Below are 9,494 nucleotides of genomic sequence, written 5' to 3'. Positions count from 1 at the left end.
TCATGGTTAGTCTTTCATTGCATATGGTATTCGTTATACTGGTCACATCAGTAGAGAAACGCGGGCTTCAATTTATATATATCTCACTAAACGCAGGCTTCGGCGTCTCTTCCATCTCGAAAGATCTTTGCGTCTGCAACACACTGCATCCTGCTCTGCTCATCTTCGATTGCGTGCTCGCTTCATAGCCTTTCATTGATTCTCCACACCTTTGTTTTCATGGAACCTCTGCAATTGAAAATCACTAGAAAGCCAGCTATCCTTGTCGCTTCTCTCCTGCCTACTCCCAAAGGGTTGCTATACGTTTCCAATCTATATGATCAACTATCTCTCAGATTTCATATTCTCGTCCTTCAATTCTATCGGTTCGATCCGTCAAAAAAGTGTGAGGATCCCACCAAAGTTATCAGAGAAGCGTCGGTGAAGGTTTTGGTGTTTTACTATCCTTTTACCAGAATATTGAGAGAATCGCCCTTCAGTAAGCTCCTCGTGGACTACACGAGCGAAGGCGTGCTATTTGTAGAAGTTGATGCCGATGTTTCCATGGAGGAATTCGGAGACCTGCACCCACCCTTCCCCTGCTTGGCTGATCTGCTGCATGATGTGCCTGGCTCGGAAACTATTACCAATTCTCCCCTCCTTCCCATTCAGGTTAATTCACTCATGCTTTCATGAACATAATTTATATTCCAGTCGAAATTTTGTTTTCTTAACGTGTTGCTTATCACAATATTTTAGGTAACGCGGTTGGTATGCGGAGGGTTCATTTTCGCCCTTCATTTAAATCACACCATGAGCGACAGGCTTGGCCTCATTCAATTCTTGACAGCTCTTGCCAAAATGGCGAGGGGGGCAGCGAGGCCTTCGGTTCGTCCAGTCTGGGAAGGAGAAATTCTCCGACCCTGGACGAGTCCCACAGTTAGATCCCCCCACTACAAATATGATCAAATCAAAGACAAAGACGGGAATATGGCAGACGTGAAGGAGATGAGGCAGATTTCATTCTTTTTCAGGCTGAAGGAGATCGAGTCAGTGAAGAGACAAGCAGTAGGGCAAGGCAAGTGCTCGACCTTTGAAGTTTTATCGACCTGTTTGTGGCGTTCGAAAACGAGGGATCTCCAACTTCCTGCTGACCAGGAAGTTCGGTTCATGTTCACCCTCTATGGCCAAGCGAGATTCGACCTACCGATTCCTGAAAACTTCTACAACAATGTGATCATTTTGTCATGCGCGAAGATGACCGCAGGAGAGCTGGCAACCAAATCGTTGTCCTTCGCTGTGAAGTTGATCTGCCAAGAAAAAATGAGCGTGAATGGCGAGTACATGTGATCGGTGATAGATTTGATGGAGTTGAGAGGGCACCCTCTCTTCACAGTAGTGGGCACCTATGCGGTCTCGGACTGTACTAAGATCGGGTTTGGAGATGTGGATTTGGGGTGGGGAAGAGAAACCTAAGGCGGGCTAGCACACGGTGGAGTGGGACCATCGTCAGTAGCAGGGTTGACAAGCTTCCTCATCCTGTATCATAAAAGAAGTGGGGTGGAAGGCATAGTGGTTCCCGTATGCTTGTCGCCTGCTACTATGCAAATATTTCAAGCAGAAATCAATAAAGCTATCGAGAACGCAGCCCTATATCTATGATCCTCGATATAAAATAGCAATTTCTAAGCTTAATAAAATCTAGTATTAAGTTGCTCTCACATTTATAAAATGAGGTGGGTACCTCGCGCAAGAGTGTCCTTGTATTTCGATGAAGTAAATTGGGTACACTGCAACTCCTTGAGTTGCGTAGGAGTTGCCTTAGAGTAACATCCAGAAAATTATGTACAAAAACTCTTTGAAAAATAAACAACCCGGCATATGTATCCCTGATTCCTTACCGTATGTTGCTGAAGCACTCCACATTCATTCATGTAACTGCCATTCATTCATCTAACTCGGTGACATCAATTGAACAAATTACAGTATCATTTAACTAGGAGCGCTATCATTTCACTGTTTTTTTTTTTAAACAGAAATTCTAGAAACCTATTTTGAAAAAAACCACATTTATTAACATAATAATTGAAATTTTATTATTTATATGGGTTGAAGGACGCTTATTTATATTATGTACCAATGCATATATTCAATGAGTCATAATTACATCTAGCTTTCATATTTCATGTATTCTACCAACCGATTGAGAAAAATTATTTATACATATCTTTCCATATTCAAAAAAAGTACTATCTACGTTGTCAAACTGTCACAATTGAAATAGTGACATTCTATCTAAATAGTCAATAACTAGCATGAATCAAATATGAAAAGTTAATAACCACAAATTATGGGAGGAGAAAAGAGCCCTCAACCGATATTGTCTCTCCTTCCAAAGATGTATAATGTATGATACCATAATAATCAGCAATCCTAAGCTTTGACAGTGAGTCCGCAACCTCACTCTTCTCGCGGAATATGTGCCAGAACATGATCTTTGTGAAGGTACCTCGAAGAAATTTGATCTGGGCGATCCAAGAAGAATGATGTGGGGGGGAGAAATCCAGGTTTGACAATAGACCATTGATGAGGACTTGTGAGTCCCCATATACAAATAAAGTATTGATACACAACTACCTGGAGATCCACAGGAGGCCCTAGAGAGCCAATGTTTCCGCCCCAGTGTTGATACTCGGTCCACCATTCCAGTGAAACCTATAATGTCATACTTGGTCCACCTGAAGCCAAACACCGCAGCCACATTTGGAATTTTGGGTGACACCATCAAACAAACCCACTAGAAAATGTATTGCATTTGGAGCAAATCTATGAGATCGATCCTTTATTGTGCAAATGGGAACTCTGACATCATGAAAACTAAGAACGACTTTATGGATAATGAAACGCGTGTTAGCTTGAATCCCTTAAAAAATAAGTCGATTTCTAGCATGCCTTATTTCCGAGGTGGTGAGACAAATAACAACCTTTACCTTTGTGTCGCACTACAACCACAATAGATAACAATCTACAATGTTTCCAAAGTTCCTGTAAGGAAGGTTTAGAGCAATACATATGCCATTCCAAACACAGTATGTAATCAAACATTCTAAGAATAAATGAAAGTTATTTTCAATAGATGTCCTACAGCAGGGGCATATCCCCAGTCCTGACAATCTCTGTTTACATGGGAGAACACAGGGGGCATCTCCTCGGTCCCATCAATCCCCGCTTACATAAATTCTCCCATGTAAGGTTTTTATTTCTCCATGTCACCCAGTTAAAAAGTATGATTTTAATAGGGATGTCGATTTTTTCGAGACCAGAGAAAACCAGCAAGGTTGGTGTAGATTATTGTGAGTGTGAATGAGATACCTGTAATTTTCTGCCACATCGATCAGATTTGAATGTAGCTTTCCCACCAAGGTGAGAGAGTCCCCAACATCGGATCTACAAAGTCCCGTGAGCCTTAGATTTAGGATATATTCCTCCCACTTAGCGACATAAACGCCAGTAAGTCCCAACATTTGTGCACGTTTCCAGATTGGATCTATTCCATCTGGCTATGACCAGTTCAAACATGAAGATGCCTCTTAGGTGAAGGCGTTGAATCAAATCCCCTATCATACTCTGAGTAGCCTCCACTTCCTTGATGTTATCCATCCCAATCAGAATATGGTTCCCTCTTCCGAAAGTCCAGCAACTCTCTGCAAAAACATATCTCTCACCTTTTGGAAACATCTCCATATATAGGAACCTGTGTTGCTTCCAATTAGTCCCAATATGAACCAATCTTCTATCCTCCTATTCTGTAATTACTTTGTTGCAACAATATCTCTCCATATACCTTCCTTGAAGAATCCATGCCACATTGATTTAATGATGAGAGCTCACCCGAATAACTTGTCTAAGATGCCCCAACCACAATGATCCTTAGGAATAGTTATATTATCCCATTTGGTTAGGTCATATTTGTGGATGTCCTCCCTTCCGGACCAGATAAACTGTGCCATAATTTGTTTGATATTGTTGATGACAGTTGCGGGAAGAATGTATAAGTGTGCCCAATATACAGCTAGTTGTTGTAGTACAACTTGAACCAAGATGTATCTGCCCCCAAAGACAAACTTGTATGCGCCCAACCACTAATCTGCCTCTTGTATTTGTCTATTAGCCACAACCAATCTGATACTTTATACCTGTTTGGCTTGATCCGAAACCCCAAGTATGTGAAGCCTTCACATAATGGTTGTGTTTGCAAGTTAACATGCTCTGAATCTTATTAATCTCCCTGAGGTTTCCTGTTGAATATAATATAAACAATTTTCCTTCATTTGCCTTTATACTAAAGGCATCCCTAAATCGCTGCAGAATGTTACAAAAAGACCTCCATTGTGGGCAGGAAATCATTCCAAAAGCTAGTATGTCTTCCACAAAGAAATTATGAGAGACCTTGATACTTGATGCCAATCTTATGCCACTAAAGCACCCCTCGAAATTGCCATCTTTATCTTAAGGCTAAGGCAATCCATCATCAATATGAATAATAAAGGTGAAAGCAAACAACCCTTCCGAAGTCCCCTGCCAGCAGTGAAGAAATTAGAGGGGTAGCCATGGATCAGTTCCGCGAAATGTGCTGATGAGACACAAGCCATGATTCATTCTACTATAGCAGAAGATATGCCAATCTTAGTAAGAATAAGGTGAAGGAAGGTCCAATCAACAAAGTCATACACTTTCCAAAGATCCACTTATATCAAAATTAGCTTCATCTTTCTAGTATGAATCAAATGGATTACCTCCTGTGAGTGGTGGCAACATCATGTATCAGTTTGTTATGGAGGAAACCCGATTGTTCCCTTGAAATGTGGATTGAGAGGGTCCTATTGATGCATTACACAATTATTTTGGAGATGAGTTTGTAAGTAAAGTTGCATAAAGAAATGGGCTTGTAGTAAAGAAATGTAGAGGTGGCATATGCTTTAGGAATTGGTGCAAGGAAAGTGGAGTTTATTGCTCCAGTACACACCCGAGAGACCGTGATTCTTCTACCATGTTTAACATGTCCTCCTCGACCAAATCAAAGTAATGAAGGAAGAATTCGACTGTCCCCCCATCTAACCTGGACTCTTATCCTTCACAAAAGTTTTCAGTACCTGTAGAATTTCGTTTGATGTTTCCGGTCTGTATATTTCCTCATTCAGCTCCTCATTGAATATATGTGTGTAATCATTCGAACCCCAAATCTGATCCTCAGTGTAATTTTTAGGCCGCTTCTGAAAGAAAGTTTGGAAGTGGTGTACAACTTCATAATGAATCTCCTCGGTAGTATATGCTATAGACCAGTCCACTCTCTGAATTTTCCAAATGGTATTCTAATCTTTTCTTAGATTTGCATATCTATGAAAATACTTAGTGTTTTTATCGGCTTCCCGCAACCAAAGGGCTCTACTCTTTAGCCGTCATGTCGCTTCTTGTATGTGAAGGACCTATCGCTTCCTGCACTCCAGTGTTTTGAGTGTGTCCCAAATGTTTCCAAATGAATTACCCCTCTCCACCAAATTGTAAAGTTTCTCAATTTCCATCGTTATATCCTTCAGCTCCCGAGACATTGTTTTTTTCTTCTCTCTTTCCCACATCCTAACACGACTTTTTAATGCGTGTAGTAAACCAGACATGTACAACATCAGGGGTTTCCGAACTTCTCGAGTGTGTGCCCTCCAAAATTTGTACACCAATGAAATGAAGTCCACGTCCTCCAGCTAGATTCTATTGAATTTGAATGGAATGCCCAAACGAGGGTGCTTCACTCTCCACTGTAATACAATAAGCATGTGGTCAAAGATCAAATATTTTCTACCCATGATCACATACATCCCAGGCTCTCCACTAGGTTTTCATGTACTAAGAACCGATCCTGTCTTTTACCAATGTGATGAACACCTGCACGACCATTGTGCCAGGTAAGAATTAGAGTGAAAGGTCTGATATCCAGTAAATAATTAGACTCAAAGCATCAACAAAAATGGTCAAGTGAGAGGATCTGCCCTAGATATGAAACCCTGACATTCATCTCTTGATAAAACTGCATTGAAACCACCTACCATAATTAAAGACCCAATTTTAAATATATCACAATCAGAGTCATCCATGCGCTTCAAGAATGTATATTTTTCATTGAGTAAATGTAGTCCTGATGGATAACCCCGAATATAACAAGTCAAATAATGACACTCGTTGAAGGACTTTAATCGAAAGAAATAATACAATTGAAAGAAATAACACACTTATCTAGCTGTCATCACGAAATATTAGTATTTCTTTAAATGTTTTGAAATTCGCGACTTGATTTGAGTGGCAGTGTATGTAGAGAGTTTGTGTTGTGAATGAAATCGTACAAGCCATCATCACAAATCCGACAGCTTTGATTTTATGTTTATCATAAATCTGACAGCTTTCAATTTTCATCATAAATCCTACCGCTTTCATTTTTAAAAGAATTAACAAATATATTATATTTAAATGAATACATCGATTTCAATTATAATTCATTGTTTTGGGAAAAAATAAATTATTTTTTATAAAATCAAAATATTTAGATATGGTTTTTGAGTAAATTGTGATATAATTTGTTATTTATTTTAAAACATTTTGACGTTAAATATGGTTCTTAAATTTGATTTTGACGTTTTGGGGTCCAGATTTTTTTGAAACTTATTTAAAGTTTCAAATAATTATGGTTGAGTAAAAATTTAGTTAACAAAGTTCATAATACATTAAGAGAGTTTTTTAACTAAAAAATTATTTTAATAGAAGTTTGTATGAAAAAGTTAACTTATATTATTGACCAAAGTGATACTAAATAAATATTAGGTCAATTCTCATTACTCACAATGTGGAGCTAATCACACTTTGACCACTATGATACTAAGTAGATGCTATGCTAACTAACATCACAGAGAATGTGGAGTTACTCACATGTAGAATTTCAAAAAGATATTAAAGAGTCCAAAACCTTAACATTAATTAGGGATTCAGACATGAAAAAACTCTAAGCTTAACCTTAAATTATTATCATATCATGATAATAATTCAGTTAAATTGGGTTAAACACTAGGTTTATAGGAAACAACTTTGAAGGATAAGAAAGAAGTAGAAGATCATCTTAATGTAACAACCATTTAAAACATACGTTGTCCATGGAAACTCCATAGTGAGTGCATTTTCTTTATATTTGCACTTATACACATGTGGAAAAGGTAGAGCATATGCCTCTCCTCGAACCTGGATTTTTTATATTGGATTTTTTCAAAGTACATCTTATGTTCATGTTCTTTGTATGTTTGATAATTATGCAACATTAAATATGTGAATGCAATAAACACATCATCTCTTTTATATATATATATATATATATATACATATACATATACATATACATATACATATACATATATATATTCAAACTAGGTTGAGCATAGGCCAGGGTTAGCCCCAATGTTTGATGGAAGAACAATCTCACTCGTGGGGTGTTATGATGCTATGAGTAGATTGTTCTTCCATTCAACATTGGAATTGGATGTACTTTGGATAATTGGAGTAAATGTTATTATTATCTTCCTAGTTTTTATCTTTGTTATCATACTCCATTCACATTAGAATTGGATGTTTTGGGTAGTTGGGATAAATATTATTATTCTCTTCTTAACTTTTATTTTTTTGTCATAATCAATATTCTCTTGGAAGTCTTCAATTCCGCATTATATATATATATATATAAAACTAAAAAAACTAAATATTATTTTTTAATTTTAAGGGAATGAAAAATAGGAAATTAAAATATTAAAAATTGTCTTTCCTTAATATTAATGGTAGGTGAGGAATTTAAATATAACTCATGGAAATGAAATATAAAAAAAAAAAAAAATAATTAAGATAATTTAAATTATCAAAACAAAATAAATTTATAATATTTTTATTTAAAAAAATCAATTAATACTACTACATTATTATTAATTTTATATTTTGTATTTTGAACCGTATATATATATATATATATATATATATATATATATATATATATATATATATATATAAACAAGGGGCATATGTTACTATATATGTTATATATATAGTAACAAGGGGCTTACCATATCAGAAATCAATTTTTTTTCTTTTAATTCAAAATTAAAATTAGGTTATTATTAATAAATTATTTAGATGTGAAATTCACAAGTAGAAAATAATATTATAATAATTTATAGTCTATAATCCAAACACACTTCCTCAACAGAACATAATAAGATAAAAAAAAAAAGAATAAAGATCAATGGAAGAGGATTTTTTCTCAAGAGCAATATCTAGAGTTACTTCCTTTGTTGTTGACGTTTGCAATGGAGATTCTTAATCTGTATATAGGATTTGTTACAATATTATGGGCTAATACCATGGCTTATTAATACCACTTGCCCAACAAAACCATAACTCACTTGTTTATATGTCATTTTTTAATTAATCAATTTAATTAAAAGGGAAAAAAATAACACAAAACTATTTTGGAGATAAATCTCAAGCTATGATTTGGGTATATTGTTATAAATATTCTAGAATGTTCCTTGGAGATTAAATCCCTCCACCTAACACAACCATATAAATTAAGTGGTTGGTAAATTCCCATAGGAATTAATCCATAATAGGTAACAAAAAACTTATTACATGATACATCTCACGTTGCTAAAATAAAAAAAATCATAAAACGAATTAAATTATAACTTTATTATTATACAACTTGAGTGGCCTAATGGTTAAGAGCATGTGTTACTTAGTAAGGGGTCACAGTCTGAGGGGGGTAGATTATATATGCCTTCGCAGACTTTAGTAGTTAAGGGGTGTGGGTCCCTTGTCCCACAAACAAGGGACTCTGATCCGGATTTAGACAGGAACGCAATAGATTACAAAGATAACCATAAATACAGAGATGCAATAACCATAAACACAGAGATGTAGTGGAAATAATGCTTTATTTCATTAATGGAAAATACTGAAATATGCTTACAAACAGAAATGGAAAGAAACCAGCTAGGGCGATGGTAGCTTATCTCTGAGAAGAGATGTAGCGGCTACATGCCTCTGAACTGTTCCGAACTGTGTTACAATGATGCTCGAAGGCCTATTTATTGTTGAGATACAATGGAAAACCCTTCACATCCCGAAACCTAACCCTAGAAGATGAAACGCCACATTGTGGGCCCCGTTTGGGTAAATTGGTACATCAATTTCCCGGGGTCGTAAATTTGGCATACGATCTCCGTTTGACGCGTACAATAGCTCGTTAGAAAGATCTATCCGAGCACTACCACTTTGGGAAGGGAAACATCGGTTCATAGACCCATGTTGCCCCCAGATTTCCCAAAAAACGTCGTTTAGGGCCTCAAAACGGCTCCAAAAGTTTAGGACCCGAAAAACTACTAAAAATAGTAAACTGTGCTACAATTTAGGAAACTGAAAAGACTGAAAGA

The 9,494-nt window shown here is 36.6% G+C and overlaps 1 protein-coding gene across 1 annotated transcript; it reads left to right on the top strand.

The window, feature by feature from the left end:
* Window positions 1-219: 219 nt before the first annotated feature.
* On the top strand, window positions 220-1,329 carry LOC149253946 (benzyl alcohol O-benzoyltransferase-like). Its single transcript, XM_089454639.1, has 2 exons — window positions 220-651; window positions 739-1,329. The coding sequence occupies exons 1-2, from the start codon at window positions 220-222 to the stop codon at window positions 1,327-1,329; spliced, it is 1,023 nt and encodes a 340-aa protein (XP_089310765.1).
* Window positions 1,330-9,494: the final 8,165 nt, after the last annotated feature.

Source organism: Pinus tabuliformis, chromosome 7 (assembly GCF_031772625.1).
Source record: "Pinus tabuliformis cultivar Carrire ecotype Pingquan chromosome 7, CPIR1, whole genome shotgun sequence".
Classification (NCBI taxonomy): Eukaryota; Viridiplantae; Streptophyta; class Pinopsida; order Pinales; family Pinaceae; genus Pinus; species Pinus tabuliformis.
The sequence above is the reverse complement of the archived record's forward strand: the minus strand, read 5'-3'. Positions and strand labels throughout refer to the sequence as shown.